Source organism: Toxotes jaculatrix, chromosome 4 (genome assembly GCF_017976425.1).
Source record: "Toxotes jaculatrix isolate fToxJac2 chromosome 4, fToxJac2.pri, whole genome shotgun sequence".
Lineage (NCBI taxonomy): Eukaryota > Metazoa > Chordata > Actinopteri > Toxotidae > Toxotes > Toxotes jaculatrix.
In genome coordinates this window covers 10,017,854-10,039,093 of record NC_054397.1, presented here as the reverse complement: position 1 = coordinate 10,039,093, position 21,240 = coordinate 10,017,854, and the positions used below count along the sequence as shown (strand labels likewise).

The following is a 21,240-nucleotide window of genomic DNA, read 5'->3' as shown; positions in this document are numbered from 1 at the left end:
CAATGACAAAATAGCTGCTGTGAAAAAAGAGGAGATAATCAATTAATTTTTTGGTAGGTTTTCTACCATTCGAATGCTGAATATTACAACTGTAATTAAAAAATAAATAAAAGCAGCTAAATTGACACAAAATAAATTCATATTACTATACCTGAACCCCAAGAGATCTTTCTCACAATGGACATTTGACTTGGATGTTGTAAATGTTAAATTGTAAAATAAGTGTTCACTGGAGTCTACAGTAAGAAATAAACACATTTATTTATGCATCAATGCATTTTTCATGAAGGACAGTTTGAGGTGTTATAGCAGGAAGGACAAGTGTAACTAATAACATTAACAGCGGCTCTGTTCCATTTAGTGTCAGTGAGGCACCCCAGTGAGGCAACGTGAACAACACCGGGGCCCTGGGACTGAAATACCTGAGTGGAATGCAGACATTAATAATGTTATTAGTTACACCTGTGTTTGACTAGTCAAAGTGTCTGCTGTGAGAAAGGTATAATGGCTTGAATTTGCATAAGCATTTGACAGGTGTTGAGCTCAGGGCATAGTCCTTTCTCCCTGGAGCTCTCCCTGCTTCGAACTCAGACGGCGTCATTTTCTAATAAGATTTTTAATGGACTGTTGTGGGTGAGATTTCTCTACTTTTATGCATGCATAAAAACACTGGAATTATATGTATCTATCAAAGAGTGGTGGATGGTGCAGCTACAACCTCATGAAGTCGTGGTGAGTCAGAGGGTAATAACAGCATCTTTTATCGGCAGGTTGACAGCTGACACTGACTTCCTGTTAAATCATCAAAGAGGGGAGTTGTGGGCCTGTCAGAACATGACAACACTTCACTTCCTTTAAGACACCCTCCACCCCTTCCAAAACACACACACACAGACAGACAGACACCTCAAACCCACACGTAAATGGATGGGTGAGATTTGACATGAGTGACCTCTTCACCTTTGCTCTGACTAATTTCACCTCTGTGTAGGAGGGCCTCTCTGTCTGTCCTTCAGTCCACTCATGCTGTCTCTCTCTGTCTGCAGACCTGAATGAGTGCGGGCTGAAGCCGAGGCCCTGTAAACACAGGTGCATGAACACATATGGGAGTTACAAGTGCTACTGCCTAAACGGCTACATGCTGATGCCTGATGGGACCTGTGGAAGTGAGTTTGTCTCTCACACAAACACAAACACACATGTCTCTATGATTGTGCACACAGTTTGTATTGTTGTCTGAAATGTGGATATTTTCATTCCTGATCTATTTTCTCCCTCAGCTGTTTCTTTTTCTTAATTTCTCTTCTCTACTTTACAGCCTTGATGTTCTTCTGTGAAGCCCTTCTTCATTTGATTACAAATATATTCATCTGAATGCCTGCACAATGCAGTGCTGATGACATATGCTTTTTATTATAAAATACCGTTTCCCACTCGTGTGAGTTCCTCTGACGGCAGCCTCACAATCCTTTGATAGACTGTTTTGATTAAAGCCCCGTGTTGATCCGCCTCATTATAGCAGCTCTACATTCTGAAGAACCCCCGTGAAGAACCCTAAGAGGGCTAAAATGAAAAGTCTGAAAGAAACACAATCTTTAGACCCTTGAGTGAATGTGCAGTTCTTATTGGCTGCCCTGAGGTATTCCACAGAAATGGAGTTGATGTCTGCACATGTCTCCCTGTAAATTATGTTTCCCACCCGGTACCTATTTTCTCCTCACGTTTCCACTCAAGGATGGCATGACTCCCAGTACCTCATTTTAATTAGCTCTATTTTATCAGAAGAAAATTAATTTTCTCCCTTTTAAACTCTGAATTGCTCACCACTAGAGGCAATCTCAAACTATTCTAGGTGTTGTTGTGTGATGATAGCATGATAGTGTTAAACACCTTGCCGCTCTTCTTCTCTCCCTTGCTGCTGCTTTGATCAATAGATCACTGTAGCATTTAATCAGCCTGGCCTGCCTCAGTCATCAAACTGTACTCCAGGGTGCCCGCGGCAGCTGAAGTGGCGGCGGCAGCATGAGTCTCACTTTTAATTTCCTTTTTAGGGTTCGAAGTTATCGAGAGAGGCTCAACAAAATCTGTTCCATTATATTATTATTTTGGAGGGTCTTGATCTGCCCGGCATGGCTCAACAACAGAGGCGCTGCACACTGGCGCTTTGATATGGTGGAGATTGTGAGTCTTCAAGTGTAGGAAAGGATAAAAGTTGGTGAGGGAAGATTGCGTGGGCAAAGTGTGAGCACAGAGCGACTGCGCAGCACAAGGATCTAATAATGGCAGAGTGTGTGCTGTTCTGTTGTCCTCACCCAAGGGTCAACCTTGCTAATATCAGATAAGGCAGGAGAGGGGCTCTCACACGTTGGCTGGGGGATAAGGACAAAGTGTGAGTGTCTATGTTAGAAAGAAAGAAAAAAGTGTGGGTGGGAGTGAGAGCAGGATAAAATGTCCCTCCCTTTGCACTCCCTTGCGATACAAGCATGTGTTAATATGTGTTGTGCTTCCCTTGTGTCCGTCAGATGCTCGCACTTGTGGCATGGCCAACTGCCAGTACGGCTGTGAGGTGCTGAAAGGAGAGGTCCGATGTCAGTGTCCGTCACCAGGGCTACAGCTGGCTCCGGATGGAAGAACCTGTGTGGGTACGTCCCAGTCTTTATATATCTTCCCAGGCCTGAAAACCGAGCCCTTTTATTATTTTAACCACTCCCTTCCATGAGCAACTCATGCAAAGCGTCACAAATGAGAATGTTGTTATTTTATGTTTTCTTCTCAGCTTTTGAATTTGCTGAGTGATAATCAAATGCAACTGTTTTGGCAGAGCAAGAAAGAAAACTTGGCAGTAAAAATGCAATTTGGGAACTTAAACAAAACCTCTTAGCAAGCAAAGCTGAGATTCATCCAAAATATTTACCAATACGCCTTTTTTTTCTTTGATGAAGGATCCCAGCATATCAACAGTCCTTCACAACCAAATGTGGACTTTATTCCACTTACTTCCTCCAGCTTTTACAGCAGAAATGTGATCAGGGGAAGCGCCCCTCCTTCTTTCATTACCAGTTTTACTTAGCACAGCTCTGCAGATGGGTAACTAACAGATGAAGGGGGCCAGTTGAGGCAGTTAACCTGTGTCGGGTTTAAATACAGGCTGTTCCAGACTGGGCTGTTCCTGTTACTCTGCAGTATAGTCCCACTTAACTGCGGGCTGGCTAATGGGGGGGGCGGATTTCTAAAAGAGGACAGACATCAATCATGAAGAATGATGGAGGAGAGGACGGGAAGGTTGCCTGTCACAGGTGTTACGACAGTTTAATGGAATGTTTCCGGATCCCTCTGCAAGCAAATGTTTTATGGGGAGTTTTATGGAGAGTTTCTAATCATATTTATGGAGGTGTATTCCTCCTAGCAACCATAGCCTTAGGTTAGGGAGTTTGCGTGGATGCAGAGCTGTTTTAACTAATTGTGATGCTGCAAAATCTAAAGTTTTTTTCTAGCTTTAAAAGTGACCTTGGCCTATATTTATCAAACTTTAAACTTTTATGCTTAAGAATTAACTATATGCCCAATTTAGGAGTGAAATATTTCTACACTGCGTATGAAGAATGAGAGTTTTTATCAAGCAACTTACTCCTACTCACAGCACATTATCGGGCCCACAAATATTCAGTCTCTCTCCCGTTCACTTCTGTTGAAGTGAATCCAAGCCTGCGTTTCCTGTCTTGCTGTGACAAGACAGGAACAGACTTACAAATCAGAGTTCAACTTAGTTCAACTTTTACTGGGAGCATGTACCCGGTCAACCAGCAGAAACACTCATGCACTGTTTGGAAATCAAATGTTTTAATCACTATATTTAGTACATAATCAGACTACCAGGCTGCAAGCAGCTGTAGCATTGCTCTTGAGCACAGTTTGTGGTTTGTGATAAATGCAAAAAAGAAGAAAACTCATCATGACAAAAGATAATTTATACAATCATCCGAAATATTTTATGGAAGGCAGTACCTCTGATTCTATACTACAGGATCTACTCTCAGTCAACTGACAGTAAAAGACCTCTAGAGCTCTATGAAATGTAAAACTATTTTATTCTGTATTTGCATGTAGGAATAAAAAAAAGCAATTTTTACCTGATGTGTAACTGAATTTGGTTTAGCTGCAGGATTTATGATTGTATATGAAATTTACTTTCTTTTAAACTTCTGATAGTTGCCGTATTTGTTTACAATAAAGGATTAGGCTAGGAATCCCTTAACAGGGAGGTCTTATAATCCACTCAAAGGAAGAATTGACTTGTTTTTGCACTGTGACAGAACTGGAACAAAATCCCTGTTTAGATGTTTTTCGTTGCAGAAGTTTGGAATGAGACAGCTTCACATTTCGACTCTACCTTTTATAGAAATTGCTTAATGTATTAGACAGGTTCTCAAGTAAAACATTGTTGCGGAGCTTAATATTGGCTAATACTTGCTGATTTGTGTTTGTGTGTGTAACTGTGAACATGAGCTGAAATCTGATGTTTAAAGATTTGCTACAGTGACAGAAAAGTCGGAGCTGTCTTCAAAGCCAGATGTAAATATTCATAAAATCAGGGATTTGTAAGCAACAATATACTGTGTATAAAGACACACTGTAAGGTAACTACATTTACTTGTGCTTGTGTGTGCTATGTAAAACATAATAATTCACCCTTGTCCTGTCAGTAGCTGAATAATGCAGCTGTAGCCTTCAACTGTTGTCCATTAAGCAGCTCCACTGGAGCAGTTTGGGATTAAGTGCCTTGCTGATGAGAACCTCAACAGAAGTTGTTAAGGGGATAAGGGAGCTCTGCCCACTTACTTCACTCGCTTGTTTTCCCAGCTGGTCCAGGTGTCTCAGTGCTTTTAAGGTCCTTATAAACAACAGTCCCAGTAGCACCACAGTGCTACTGGGACATTATGCAGCAAATAAATTAATGATTTTGAGGCAAGTGCTTTGAGCCTCTCATAACACTGTCTAAATATTAATGCACACATGCCCGCAAAGGTGATCAACAGAGACACTTAGAATAGGTCATTAAATAATGAAACAAGTGTGCACTGTATTGTGCTCACTAAACAGAATACATAATGTGCTTTGTTCATAAATGAATACTAACCAGGGAAGGTGAGAAAAGTGTTCTGGAATGAATAGAAATGTTTGTTTAGTTTTGAATTAAACTGGCTTTTTTAATCTCGAGGTTTTTCATTGCATTGTGTTATTTTGAATGCATTACGTACTGTGCGTGACCAACTCTAAAAGGCAACTTTAGTGGAAAAATCATGAATACATTATATGTTCATTTGAATATCTTTTTGTGTGCGTATCTTTTTTTTTTTCTTTTGTAGATGTGGATGAGTGTGCAGCCGGAATAGCCGTGTGTCCCAGGTTCAGGAAATGCATCAACACCTTTGGTAGCTACATCTGCAAGTGCCATGAAGGGTTTGACCTGCAATACATCAATGGGAAATACCAATGCATAGGTACTGTCACAAGGCCTCTGCAGTGAGGCTTTTACAGATAAAACTTACAAAGGTCATAGATGTGTTGAGATGCTTTGACCTTTAACCAAGTTATTTTCAGTGATGCAGGAGGTTTTTGTTGTTTTTATTTTTGCTTTTTTGTTGTTTTTTGAGACACTGGGGGAGCAAGTTGAAAAGAAAAAAGAAACATATATGTACATTTTAAAAAATACATATTAACAGCGTTGCAAGAACTGTGTATTATTATTTCACATTACTAGAAGCTCAGTAATGTTACTCTCAAAATATTTTTTGTTTGTTTATATTCTTCTTTTTTCCTCTACATTTATTTAGTAACTATATTTATAGTCACTTTGCAGATAAGTTAAACTGCCCAGTATACAATACAAAGCAATTCAAATTAGTTCTACATTAAACAACATTAAATTGCTGCTTACATATGAATGTATTAATCGTAATAATACAATCATTTAATATAATAACACTTTTGATACTTAAAGTACCAGTAATAATACTTTGATAAATATTATTTTTTATTATTATATCTGTTACATAAATAGATAGATAATTTTTTTTTTTAATGCAGAACTTTTCTTTTAATTACATATTTTTACAATGAGGCATTACTAGTTTTACTTAAATTTAAGATCTGGATATTTCTTCCACCACTGGAGATTAAGAACGTTCCATAAATGTATTTAAAACCAAAATAGTCAAATAAAATTCAGCTGCATTAGCTGGATAAAACCACAGAGTGAAATCCATTTTGTACAAAAGGATCAGGTGTGACAATATTTTCAATTCAGGCGTGTTGATAAATGCAAAGAATAAATTTTGTAAAAGAATAATTGATAAAGTTATTATTCTTAAAAATAAAATGATAAAAAAAAGCATGATTCCATTTTGTACCCTGTATTTTTGCATTTTCTGTAGCTGAAATATTAAACAAAGAAACTGATAAAGGAAGACATGAAAACTTGAGACAACCTGAGAATACTTCAGATTTAATGAACTTTTACCAAACTACTGCACAACTAATTCAAACTGCTTGTTCAGTTTCATTAAATTTTGCCCTAACAGTACACTGCAGCAAAGTGCACCATACTTGTGAATACCTGCCATCTAAAATTTGAATTAGTATTCTACACAAATCCACATCACCTTGAATCTCAGCAGCATCTGGAGAATACACCATCTCCAATCTTTATTTATTCTTTTTTTTTTTTAGAAAAACTTTTGAGGAAAAAAGGTTGAAGAGTTCTACATTACAGGAATGATTTTTTTCTCTGGTAATGATTTTGCTCTGCCATTCATAGAAGGATCACTGTTATTCACTTAAATGCTTTCACTAACAGTACATATGACATAAACTTTGAGCCTTACGTGAAGTGGATGTGAAGCAATTAGCCTTTGATATTCTGCTGTTATGTCTGAAGCGTTTTACACTTGCACCCGGCAGCTGAATGTTGTTATGTTTCTATTATCTTTCAGATGTGGATGAGTGCTCTTCAGGTCAGAGCCACTGCAGCAGCTTTGCCACCTGCTACAACACGCCGGGCTCATACAAGTGCAAATGCAAAGACGGCTACAGGGGGATGGGCCACGACTGCAAACGTAAGGATTGAGAACAAAACCCTGGCCCCGATGTTCACTTTAGCAAAGAGGATCAGGGCCTCACATTTTTGTTTTCTTTGGCCTTGTTTTTTAAAAAGGTAGGAAAGCAAGAAAGACGGAGGAATATCCTTGCAAGCACAGGGCTGGGACTGAAATTCCTTTCTTTGTAATGGCTGTCAGTCATTGCTTAAATCAGCCTGCTCCCTTATCACATGCGCCCAGAGTGAGCCTTGACTCCTGTTTTTACATCTGACCATTTTAATCAGCCAAAAAAAGAGGAGTCATCATCAAATGTGAAATATTTCTTCCCCCGGTAGTTTGTCTCATTCCTCTTCCTGACACACAGTTCATTAGTCTGCTCGTCTGCAGTTTTTACAGCAGCTCAGTGGACAAAAAGTCATTTATTCTCCACAGTTATTCAATCATCCAACAGGCACAACTGGTGTAATAGTCCATAGAGCAGAGAGGATGCCTCCTGGCATCGCGCTCTGCAAATACTTCACTCTGTCGCCTGCCCAAAGGGTGTGAGCCACAAGTGCTCTGGGAGTCGAGTTGCAATATCCTATTTGTGTATCACGTATCAAAGTTGCCTGGAACCTGAGAAGGCAATAACTGAGTTCAAACCACTAGCCTTTGTCCATTCTCATTCCTCACTCATGAAACCCTTATGAATCCCCACCACCACCATCACCACCACCACTCCAACCCCCCAAACCCCCAGTCTCTGTCTCAGCTCCTGACGTGAAGAATGTGTGGAGGAACAAAGGAAAGGGAGGTGTAAGTTTGATGACGTCAGCAGAGAGAGGGTGATCTCTGGGGCACAGCAGGCTGTTTGAGCACCAAAATCATTCCACACACACACAGAGCAGCTTTAGCCCAATGCTGTGAAGCCTCTGGCTACAAGCACACAAAGAATTCCTAATCAGGACCAGCACGAATAAAACGCCATTGTCAGAAAGCAATATCAATTTCACAGCCGCAGAAATTCATTTGAACCCGGGGTGCCTTCGTGGTTTCATTTAAGAAGGCACATGCCATGTACCCATGAACCCTTCTTTCTTTCTCTTTTTTAACAGTCCCATTAAGGAAAATACGTCCAGATTTGTCTTTAAAAAGTCTTAAAATGAATGAATATGAACTTGCAGCATGCTGGTTTTATGGGCTGCTTCTGCAAGTGTGAGCTTTTATTTCAGAGAGATTTGAGACACCCAATTTGTTTTAGGATGGTAACATTTAGTTAATAGATATCATGAGAAGTCTCAGTAGATGAAATTAAGCCCTCCTCTGCAAAAGTCAGGCTAATCATTGCAGTTAGTCTGCAATTCTACGCCTCATTAACTCTTAAGTGCTCATATTTCAGTGCTCCATCTGCATTCTCTTATTATTTCAGCCATTCCTAAGGTGGTTATTGACCCCCCGAGACCAGGCAAACTGCCTCCAAATCATCACAACCACATCCCTGACTTGGATCAGAGGAGGACCACCACCACCATCCGCCCACTAGTGACTTCAAAGAGAATCCCTCCAGTTATCCCCAAATCAACAACTGCCACCACAACAACAACCCTGCCTCCAAGGAGGGCCACCCCACCTCCACACAAAACGCCAGTTCGCACCCAGAAGCCCCTCATCCCCACCTGGGAGCCACGAGCATCCACACGCAAGCCCTACATCACACCAAGGCCAGGAATTCCCACCAGACTCCCCCCAGTGCCACCACCAATTACCCCTGTAGACAACGCCATCCAAAAGGAGGTCACCAAACACAGAGGGGACGTGCCCAGTAAGATCTCAATTTTCATTTTATTTTGTTTTATTTTTAGATACTGATGCTGACCTAATAATATTCTTGCAAGTTCTTCGATCGAAGATATTGATCAAAGTTATAGATGATGTTTTTTTGTTTTTTTTTTAACTGACCACAAATTAAATCACAGGTTTGTTTACAAATACTAACTATTTAAGCAAAACTTTAAAACTGCATTAAATTTTTTTGGCCACTTGGGAGCAGTGCAACAAGCTGTTCACACAACACCAACATGTTATCACTTCTTAAATTGATATGGTGGACTTGCTACCAGACAGGTGCTTTTTTTTTTTTAACCTGGAGTAATATTAGCATTCATTTGGAGTCATGTTTCTGGCCAGCAGATGAAGTCCCATGTTCTCTCTCTTTTCAGCCCAGTTTTGTTTTTTATCTGCTCCTTAGGGAAATATCTGCCTCTTTAGCTGCTAAATGCTTTTTCACTGAAAACAGATGCTGTGTCTGGAAAGGATGCTGATGATAGCAGTGAGTGTGAACCAAAACAGTAAAGTTGTGGGCCATAAAACCAAAGCTTAAACACTCCAAACAGCTGAGGGACACATCTTAGATGAGTGATGATTCTCTGTGGTTTCATCACCTTTAACATTACACATATACAACAGAAATCCATACTGTTCATACATACAAAATGACTGATTAGAGCAGCTTTAACAGCTCGGAAAACATAATAAGCTGTTGTATCAGCAGGTTCTGATCTCTGCATTTTGTTGTTTGATGGTGCAGTGACTCTTGGGTCACAGACTTTGACTTTAAAAGGCGCTTATTTGTCTCGCCATTTATCTTCATCAACTCCCTGACAAGTCTGTGCAATCCAAATTGGAGCAAATTTGCATGTTTCTGCATCTGAATCCTGGAACATTATGTTTGTTATCAAAAATGTCACATTCAGGAGTAATGTTTACTTGACAGATGATGTGTATTATCATTGCCCATTTTGTGTTCAAACACATGAATGTGTGGATGTAACTTATTGGAGCAGCTGGATAGGATCCCATTTGTTCACTGTTTATCTGATGGGCCAATGACACGACTGATTTAAGTTGTAAAAATCTGGAAAGAAACGTGAAATTTTTTTTATAATGTAAACTGAAAATGGTTGAAATCAAAGGTTACTATCTATCCAATCCAAGATGAGGCTCTCACATATGTAACCCTCTCGTATATGAGAATTCAAAGTGGTGGATATGTAAATCAAGCTATATCCACTCTCAGATTACAGTATGATACACAGATCATGAGCAAATGACTCAATTTTTTTTACAAGATGACAAATTAGGCTCACTAATTGCAGAAGTGTTAACGAAAAAACATTTTTCTCTCAAGGTAATTATCTTTTTGGCTACAGTTAAAAAAACACAGACGGGTGCTCAGCCAGACTGTTGTTTATCCACATGTCACACTGTGGTCTCTGCCAAACATGAATCTTTGACACCAACTGCATTCATAATGCATCATCAGTCTTTGTTTTAGCTTCACACTCTTGATCAAAACCAAATAACAGAAGTGAATTCAAAATACTAATGAGAAGTGGTTGAGATCGTTTCTTTTTTCCTTCAACAAAGAAGGTAATCACTGCAATCATCTGCTGCTCTCTTCTCACAGTGTTAAATGCCTGCACCTTTTCAAAATGGTGAAATGTTTTTGATGATATAATCCCTGTTACGTGTGACCTGTTGAGCCTGAAACATTCAGTCTTTTGGATCTAATAGATGATTTGTCTGCAGGTAAACATTTTTTTTATCACAATATTTAAAGGATAAGGCAGTTTGAATTCCATATTTTTGCCAACAAATCCCATGAAAAGTAACAATAAACGGACACTACTGACAACTATTGTTGGCCTATCAAAAGTCTGATATAGCTTAATCCTCAGTGTCACAAACCTCTGCAGTTGTCCAAAAACTATTAACAACACATCAGTGAGCCACAATGTCGCACTGGGCGACACTAAAATTGAATTCACCTCCTTTGTATTGGTTTGGGATCAGAACTTTGAGAGTTAAGTATTTCAAAACCTGGACACATAAAACCAAAACAATCTCCATGGCTGAATGCCATGAGGAGGTTATTTTGTAGGTTGCTTGAACTCACTGTTCAATGGGGTCAGGACTGGGGCTAAAATATTGTTAGGTACTGTCTTTTTAATAGGATTTTTTGGCAACAACAGAAATATAGTTGATATAGAAGTATGTTGATATATAGTTGATATATATAGTTGATATAAAAGTATGCTATCTTGATCCTTTTTTTCCATTGCTCAGATGTAACTTTTTTGTATCAGCCAAGTTCTCACTGCATACAACAACTAGATCAACCAGGAAGTAATCAAACATATATTTTCAGTAAATTTGCACATTATGACACAGTTTACAGCCATATGGAGAAAGCAGCAGAAAGTGAGAATGACTGGAATGTTAAGTCCAGATGCACCCATAGTATAAATGGCACAAAAATTGTATTTAAGCATAAACAGTAATGTTTCTGTTTCATACTCACTTATAGGCACAGAAAAAGTCAGTGTTTACCAAAACCCAACATTAAGCTCCTTTGACATAGGAACGTTTGGTGAGAACAGCAAAGCACAGGATAAGAGGTGAGATAACGATGGTTCCTACTCACCTTGCCAGATGGCATCACATAATTAGAAAAAGGAGAGAGGAGAGAAGATTACATTAACACCTGTCTGCACTGCTTGAAGGAGACATCAATCTAATAGTTCGCACCACGGCAGAGCAGTTCTGGAAATCAGAGCTTCCTGAAGATGATTTTAGTAAGATGAGAGAGGGAAGGAGGAGAGACATCGCTGAGTGATTATTCAAATAATTAGACGGAAATAGGAATCATTTGAATAAGAGCCTCAGGGCAGGAAGAACACCTCAGCTGTGCCTCAAGTGCTGGTGTATACTATGGTCAGAGTAATTTTCAGAGCTTTGTAGTTTCCTTTGTATGTCCTACCTTTTCTTATTTTCAGTTCAGGAATAGATTAAGGAATAGTTCAGTATTTTGGAAAATACACCAATTCAGTTTCTTGCCAAAAATTAGATGAGAAGATTGATACCACTCTCAAATCTGGAGATAGGAGGGGAGTAGATTATTTTAGTATAAAGCTTAGCAATAAAAGCAGGGAAACAGCTAACCTAGCTCTCTCCAAAATACAGTTCCAAAATACACCTATCAACACATCTGAAGCTCACTAAATAGCATCATGTGTTTAATCCAACCAGTCCTCCAGCTTAAACAACTATGTTGATTGCCCCTACTCTCAGATACAACCTAGATAGCACCATACCAGCAGCAGGCGTACTGGACTTACTAGACAATCTTGTTTAATCTATACACAAACAGAGATTTAAAAATAACATTTTGTCATTTTGTCTGTAACTATTTCTTGGCAAACAAGAGGTTGTCTTTCCGCCCCGCTCCACTCACAAGTTTCAAGTCTGTTTCCAGCCAAATAGAAGTTGTAGCACACAACTTCCAGTAGAACCATAAATAGTCTATATATTTCTGTCTGTGTACTTATTAAACACATGTTGCTAATTAGTGAGTTTTAAAGGCACTAGCTGTCAGATTTTTTAAATTTGCAGAGAGGCAGACAGGCATCTTTCCTGTGCTTCAACTCTTAATGCTAAGCTAAGCTAACTGTCCCTCGGCTCTAGGTCCATATCTAAGGCTTTTATCTTCTCATCTAACTCTCAGCAAGAAGACAAATAAACATATTTATCAAAATGTAAATATTCTACCCTTTAAAGAACTTCAGGCTTCTCTGTATAATGAGAAAACCTAATAAATAATAATCCAACCCTTTCAGCACCCTCTGGATTGTGACAAAAACGCATTTACATTAAGCTGAAAATGAGGCTGTTTTTCTAAGTTCCATAAAAGCCTGACATTTTGGGAATACAAGGCTTTCACCCAGTGACAGTGATACGTGTGTGATGATTTAATTTCATGTGAACAAAGAGAAAGATAGCCACACTGCATCTGGAAAAAAAAAGAAAATTATAAAATATGCTGTATTTCTGTCCAAACTCAAGAAAAGAAAAGGAACCGGTTCCGCTGATTGGTTATAACTTTGTTTTCTTAACATTTTGGCAGAACATAGAAAATCCCCATTGAGCTGCTTTTATTAACCCACCAAACATTTGGATGCAATAAACCACAAAGGCCAAAAGGTCAAGAGTGGACAGTGCAGTAACGTTTAGTATGAAGTGTTTCAACATAGTTGTTGAACAAAAGTTTTTTTTTTTTTTTACAGGTTCACTCAGGGTCACAAATTACAAACCTACCTCGAGTGGTATCAAGCCATGCAGAGAGTTTATGCTTTATGTGCTGAGGTTTAAAAATATTTGAGATTTCTGCCAACACCTCAGACCAATGAATAGGATTTTGGTATTTTGTTTGTGGTGCTCAAAGCATTGAAGAAATACATTTGAAGCAATTTGTCTTTGCAGAACAAGTGTCCCAGTTACTCCGGATAATCCACTGACCTTGCTGTGAAAAGTTTTCATTTGAACTACTTCATACTGAAGAAAAAGTCACATGAAAACTGTTGACAGTAAGATCTATGGATTATTCATGGTAACAAGGACATTATTTCAGGAAAGACACGTGACTTTTGAGTTTTTTTGATCTACATTTCCAGTGGTTTGAGCAGCACAAAATTCACTTCATGAGTGTATTGGGGTAGATTAAAAAAAATAAAAATTACAGTTTGTGTTTTGCAGTATGTCTTTATATACAGTGACTGTGACAGAGTTATCACTCAACTCAATAATCTTTTTTGTTTGTTAACCAAAAAAAGCCCATCAAGATGAGATAGACAAACAGCTATTTTTTACAGCTAGTCACGCTGTCACAGTTCAAATTACTGCTCCCTTAATTGGCATATCACTTTATTAATTCTTTATATATCCCCGCTATGACCTGATGCAAGACTTCTGGGTGGGTGGGTGGTTTCCTTTGAAGCACTGACACACACAAACAGACACACATACACAGACCTGCATGCCTGGCATGGCTGGAGAGCCTGGTGTGAGTGTGACCTCCCTGCTCTCAGATTCCTACGACTGACAGTCTACATCGCAGTCTGCCAGGTGGTGTGACCCAGGATGGGTATGGGCCCTTTCTGTCCTCAGGCTTAAGAGAGGGGGGGGCATGTTAGGGAGACAGGGGGACTGACAGTTCAAGTGCAGGTTAAGGCATATTTGGTGCATAGGAGCAAGAATCTGTTTGGGAAATTGGGAATAGTTATCTCATTACAGATCAGTTCCACTGACCTGTCTCATCTGCAGATGCTATAATTTAAAAAATTAGGATTTTTATCTGTGTTTTACATTTACTGTCACTTTTCTTTATGAAGACACATTTCATAACGGATTAGAAAACAGTAAAGACAACCCTCATTCTAACAGAGTTAAAAGGTCAGCGTGTCTTTTGCTGCAAAAGATTTGTCACAGTAAAAGTAAAAGTACCAACTTTCTATGCTTCACTTGTCAGTTGACCTTTCATGAGACTGCTTGGCTTATAGTATTTTGGGCACTGTGACCCCATTGGAGAAGGAAAGAGGCTATTTCAGGACTGGCTGTGTACTGTACATGTGTGTTTGTCTGTGTGTGTGTGTGTGTGTGTGTGTGTGTGTGTGTGTGTGTGTGTGTGTGTGTGTGTGTGTGTGTGTGTGTGTGTATGTGTGTATGTATGTATGTATGTGGCTCCAGGTCATGTAGCAGCAACATTTAACCAGAGGTTGCATCAGATGAGCCATTGCCCTTTTTCTGTTTATGATTCACATTTGACTTGGTGGTGTTTCTGCAGGTTTCCTCAGGTATTTTGGTCTCTGCAGTCAATGATGCAGTGTTTTTAAATGTGCTTATCTCTGGATACGCAGGCACTAAACCATGACATTGATTCATCCTTGCAGAGTCCTTGTAGAGTAATTAAACAAATCCACACAATAGCCACAAAGAGGAATGCCAGTGAGCAAATATAATACCTTTGTTAATCCTTTATCTAAACCTGCATCTTCCACCTCTCCTCAGGCCATCGGAACCAAGATGGTAACAATGTTTTCAGCATGGACTTTGACATTGTGCCCGGCAACACGGCAGATGAAGCCAAAGACGACCCAGGTAAACACAACATATTTGACATAGACAATCAGCAGCTGCCGGGCTCGTAGCAGACTACACAGCTCAAATGATGACAGACGAGCCACATTTGCTACGGGCAAAATGAAACTGACAATCAACTCCTGCAGTGTTGCTGCAGATTCGAAGATATTATAGTGACCAGATGTGTTTTGATAGGCCTTTCACCAGAAGGTGACACATGACGTCTGGCCATATCCGTTTAAATAATGGCTCACAGCCCAGGATGTACTGCCAGACTTTTCCACTTTTCACATTATGCTTGCTTGACTGCTTGAATGATTAATTGATCATTTTGAAGTACATCAGTGTTCTGCTTGTAAGCTCCATATTACTTGATGTAGAATTCCTACAACAATAATAAGAAAATAGATTTGGTGAAGAGACATCTTTTCATCTGTCGTATTGGCTCGATGTGATTTATTTATGTCAGTGGTATGCTGATTAAATTGCCTAATGATTTAGTTGTGTGTTCGTTTTGGTTTCACAGTGCATCGTTTGCTATGTGGAGTCAAGAGAGAAGGCGTTTTCATTGGCTCAGAAAATGAACTCAGAAGTGTTTTTCGGAAACCCTATTTCAGGGACAAAATGATGGATGTTATTCTTATCTCCCAACCAATTTGTACAGCAATGCATGGATAATGCTGTAACTGTTTTGCCTGCGTTCTCTTAATGTTATTGTTTAGGCATCATCGCTAGGAGAGAAATCATCAATCACTAAATATTATGACTCTCTTTTGTAACCATAATGTATTTTATTATGGTGTACGGCATGCATACAATAAGCTGTTTGTGTACAAGTACACTCACTCACATACAGACACACACTGATACAACAACTGATACAAATATTTGTGATTTTTTTTTTTTTTTAGATGAATGCGTTTCCACTTCAGCTCTCAAGATTACAACATTATAACAAATGTTTGCACTTTTATTTTATCATCTTGTGCAGGAGAAGGATCTTCAGCAGTCCTCTTGCTCCCGGTGAAGTTAGAGGCATACAGCAGGGCTCTTGTGAAGCATTAGGGGGCAGACTGAAGCCTTTTTGAATGTGTGTATGTCCTCCACTTCTCTGAAAAGTGTGTTTCATCCTTTTCAGAGTCGGGGTATCTGAGCTGCTCCTTTGATGATGGTCTTTGCGGCTGGATCAGGGACAAAGACGGAGACTTGCACTGGGAGACGACGCCTGATCCGTCAGGTAATTGAAGGACGGGGGCCAACTTTTCTCACTCACCCACTCAAATAAGGAAAATTGTTTATTCTATAGTCAGTAAATGGAAATGAGAGTAGCTGCGTTCCTTTACTGACACGCACACACGTGCAAACACACACGGAGTCAGACAATCTAAGCGGCTCAGTTTGGTTCTGCTCAATTACAGGTCAAGATGAAAATTACTTGAGAGAAGTAGTTCGTCTTTTCTGCAGATCAGTGCTTTGCTCTACAAAGTGATGCAAATGAGAAGTGGATTACATGACCCGTCAGTGATACCTGTAGCTTACATTAAATGGAAACACAACACTGTTTTTCTTGGGGTTCAGACAAGGAGATGTTGTGGTGAATTACATTGAGAGGCCTCAGTAGAGGCAGTGTGAAGACTAAACAGTGCAGCATACTGGCACTGTTAAAGCAACGCTAACTAGATGTAGCTTCCATGGCCAACTGGCTTACTCTTGCAGTTACTCGTGTGTTTCCAAACATTCAGACCGGGGCTTCATTTTAGCCAAGTTTGTCCTCACTCATTAGTGCAAATAAAGATTTTTGCCCAGACCTGGAAAATCATTTACAGCACATCATAAGCAAAGGTCCTGTTCATACCTGGTATTAACATGTATCTTGGGTGATAGGATCACAAGTGAATAGCTCTAAGTACATCAGTACACACCAGGCATTAAAATGCGTCTTCACATGTGTCCTGCAATGGACACACTGCTACAGGATTGTGGCCATATGCGGCCCAGACCTCCTCTGAATGCGTGATTAGATCTCAATGTGTCCTCAATGTGTCTTGGATGCATTCACACCAGTACTTAGACCAGTTCACTTGTGATTGGATCACACACGTTAATAATAATGAACAGGATCTAAGAGTAATTCCACTTAAGAGGCAACATTTATATAATATGTTGGTAAATATGTTTAATCAGAACACATATGGATATGTGTGTGTTCATCTATACCTACATTTTCAGTGTGTTGTGAAGCATGTAACTATTTGCTGTTCATCACTTGAAGTTCTTTTGATAGACAGCCACAGGCAAACGCTCATGGCTCTTAAAGGATTGGCACAGATTCGGAGGGAGCTCATAAATAATGCAGAAAGCCTCAGTGGCCTACAGATACTTATTGGACCCCCTGTGGTTAACACCAGCCATACACAGATCTATTAGATAAGCAAAATATATCAACATTCATCAGCTATTACCCAGGAGCAATTTTACCTTTAAATTTTTAAAACGATAAAGCTCTACTATCATAAACTAATGCATGAATTAATTACAAAAAAAAAGTTGCCACTGGCTGTTTTGAGGTGAAGAAATATAAGTGGGTCAAGTCTTTCTCAATTGTCTGTTTTTTCGCCATCTCTTATTGCATCATTTCTACAAATTCCACAGTTGGATGCAAAGGATGAAATATATAATACTGTTCAAGTGTGTTGTGACAGAAGGAAAGACCTACCAACCTACATACCTTTTTTGTTAAAGATCTTTTTTTTTCTGGCACCCAAATACAGTGAAGTGTATTGAATTTCATTTGTGCTGCTCAAAGAAATCAAAAATTGCATTTTGGAGAACTCAACTGCAACTTGGCTTTCCCGAAAAATGTTCCACTTACTCAGGACAATCCACAGAAGTTGATGTCAGCAGTTTGCGAGGGCAGTGTTTCTTAAGAAGAAAATAGCCCCAACGAAAACTGTTCACAGGTCTGTCGATCATCCAGACTGTTCTGTCCTAACAAATGAGATGCCACTCAGAGCTGCACTGGAGTGGCATCACATGTTTAGTGAAGAATATTTGAAAAGAAAATCAATACTGTCTGTATAGCACGATGCCCCCAAAGAGCAAGTGGGAAAAAACAGCTTCTTTTTTTGTTTGTTTATTTTTACTTTTGGATAAACTGACCCTTTAACCACTGAATCCAGTTATAAATGGTTTAATTTCTTCTCAGAGTCTTCAGCTCATTTTGTTACAAATCCCTTCATGTCAGCTTTAAGACAGAGATGGTAAATTATGACAAATTTAATTTTTAAGAAATAACACAGGCCTACACCGAAATTTACCAGAATTGATCGGGGAACCCCAAGTGGGGATGTGGGTGGAGGAACAGTAAGGATGGAAATCTATTGTGAAGGATTGGTTGTAGACATACATACGCAGTAGATTTATGGAACATGCACCTGTGAAATAGCTTCTTGTTCCTGTCTGGACTATAGCAAGACTCCATTTGTTTAATATCATTAATTGACTCTAATACTCTGTCACTTGTCGGTCCAGGTGGACGATATCTCACTATTCCTGAGGTAGGAAACAAGAGGACTGGACGAGGAGCCCGGCTGGTCCTCCCTCTCACCCCTCCCTGGAATGACGGCAATCTGTGCCTGTCGTTCAGGCACAAGCTAGCAGGCCATCATGTGGGCATGCTGCAAGTGTTTGTGAAGAAGGGAAAGCAGTACAGTCCAGCGGTGTGGGGCCGCACAGGTGGAAATGGCTGGAGGCACACCCAAATCACATTATGGGGCACAGGCCTGGAAAGTGTAAGTATAATGATAAACATGTCAAGGAAGTTCGCTCATGCAGCAGCTACTGAAATAACAGTAGTGAAGAGAAATGTTTATAATCTTGTTAATAAAAAAATAAATCACAGTCTGCACTTCAAAAGAATTGATCTGTAAAATTTAAGATTGAAGTCTGCTTTGAGAACAAATGCAGGAAGGCTTTTTTTATCTTGAAGCAGCATGTGATGACTGTTGCTCCGTGGTAGTACGTCAGTGTGCACTGTGCTGTTATCCACCAGGTGATCCTGAAGGGGGAGCGTGGGCGAGGCAGGAGCGGAGAGATGGCTGTCGATGACATCACCCTGAGGAAAGGCTCCTGCACAGAGGAGCACAATCTGAGGAGACTCTGACTGACAGAGCAGAAAAAGGCAGAAAGAAAACAAGAGGGAAAATCATCTCAAAGAGAACTGACTCTGTTGTGACACCCCCTCACCCTGCCTGGGCTCTTGCTGATCCCTCCTCCAACCCCCCCCCAGCCATCCTGTGACCGATATCCGAAAAATTGTGCGTCTGCACAACAGTGGGTTTCTCTTTCTCCACTGCCCATGAATAACAGGACTGAACCGAATCTCTTGGGCGGATTTCAGCAGCATACTCGTGTCGTCTCAGCCTCCCTCTCACTCCCATCACCTTGTTAGTCTGAAACCTGCATGTACCTACTTACCATGGAAATGTCCTCCACCTTACACAGCCCTGGCAGCCTTCCAGCCACACCACTGAGAGGCCCATGGTCTCTTCATTTCTTCCTGGAGAGAGGATCGTTCTCTCACTTAGGAGTCTGCTTTTTCCTCGCTTTGATCCTTTAAACCATAAGCCATTGCTTTTTTTATTTGCTTGATGTTAAAACATGTGGCCAGGGGTGCATTTTGTAGCTGTTTTGATCAGCAAAATATCAGAGTTGGTACACATTTCTGTGAAGGTTAGATAGAAAAGAAAATATGTAAAAGACAAAATGCATTTGACACAATTTGGTTCTAATCCGGATTACTCCAAATCTGAGTCAGAGTCAGTTTAGGTCTGCTTCTGTTGGTCTACTTTGAGTTTTTAGCATTGTTACTGTTCTGTCGCACAATTTTGACTCAAACAGCGCAGCTTTTCTTTTGTTGTCACAGTATTTCAAAGATCTGTTTGGTAGGAGAGAGTTTGAAAATTAAGCACTTTTTCTACCCTGATCTTTTATTGAAGCCTCTTAAAGTTGTTTAAACACTCCAGAGTCATGTTTTTCAGATACTTGAAAAGTGTCAAACAGAATCTGTGTATGATTTGTGAGTTGCAAATCAACAGTTACTTTCTATTATACAGTACCTGCTTTGTTATATTAAGTGCAGTTTGTTATAAAAACAACACCAACAACTTTTTAGGCTTTCACAAATTGTATTATTGTAAATGTAGTTGCGTGTACATACTCAAAATCTATGATCCCATTTGTTGTGTGGTTTATATGTTCTGTTAATTCAAACATGAATATTAATTGGATTTTAAAAATGGTTGATATTTCAACTTTTAATCAAAGGACATGTATACAGATTGAAACCTTGTGTAGTGCAAGGTAGTGTTTAAAGTGCACAAAATGTTTATGTTCATGTGCTATGGTATAATGCTCTGTCTGTAACTTGCAAAGCACATAGTTGCATATTGTATGCTGTGACAATGAAGGGCATCGGCTGGAATTTAGAGGTTTTCTGTATGCATGGGTGCATTCACCAAATTCAGATTTATCCAGACCAGTATGTAAATAAAATACATTTGACTGACATGTTATGAAACAAAGCATGTTTTTTTCTTATGCTTGTATCTGATAGTAACACTGTATTTAGAAGAAATATTTATTTTTAAAGACACCCTGATGAGTTTTTACTAATGTGGCAGCTGTGACCCTGCATTGTGCCGTTGAATGCAACAGCAGCAGCTGATGCCAGAAAAGGTACAAATTAGGGATGTGGCCGATCCGATCCAGTATCGGTATCAGGTTCTGATACCAACATGATTCAGGGATCGGAAATTTCCGATCCATGAACCATGTCTGTGCTTTAATGTTGTCTGCTGAAATGACTCCACAAGTGATTCCCTGCTGGCTGCTCTGCTAACTAGCTGTAAAATGTGGAATGGATTTCCTGAACGGAGGCGTGTTTCAATATGACGCTGTGTAATGAGACGCACCGCCGTTCAGGAAATCCATTCCACAGTTTGCAACCAGCTAGCAGGCGAGCAGTGAGCAGCACCATGGCTAACCAAATCTTCAGCCCATGTCCACAGTGTGTAAATATTTTGCATTAGAAACACCACGAAGCAAGAGAGCAACATGCAATGTTTGCAACGTGCAATGTTTGCAAAGCCGTTGTACCAAGGGGCGGGAGCTCCATCGGGATGTACAAGTG

The 21,240-nt window shown here is 39.8% G+C and overlaps 1 protein-coding gene across 6 annotated transcripts in view; it reads left to right on the top strand.

The window, feature by feature from the left end:
- Positions 1-20,616, top strand: part of npnta (nephronectin a) — a 48,168-nt gene extending 27,552 nt beyond the window's left edge. For all 6 annotated transcript variants that reach the window (XM_041037204.1, XM_041037202.1, XM_041037201.1 and 3 more), the window contains 9 exons: positions 1,047-1,166; positions 2,523-2,642; positions 5,367-5,501; positions 6,993-7,115; positions 8,506-8,898; positions 14,979-15,068; positions 16,189-16,287; positions 18,582-18,841; positions 19,102-20,616. In XM_041037204.1, coding sequence (XP_040893138.1) covers positions 1,047-1,166; positions 2,523-2,642; positions 5,367-5,501; positions 6,993-7,115; positions 8,506-8,898; positions 14,979-15,068; positions 16,189-16,287; positions 18,582-18,841; positions 19,102-19,212 — 1,451 coding nt within the window. In that variant the 3' untranslated portion in view covers positions 19,213-20,616. The remainder of the gene's footprint in view (positions 1-1,046; positions 1,167-2,522; positions 2,643-5,366; positions 5,502-6,992; positions 7,116-8,505; positions 8,899-14,978; positions 15,069-16,188; positions 16,288-18,581; positions 18,842-19,101) is intronic.
- Positions 20,617-21,240: the final 624 nt, after the last annotated feature.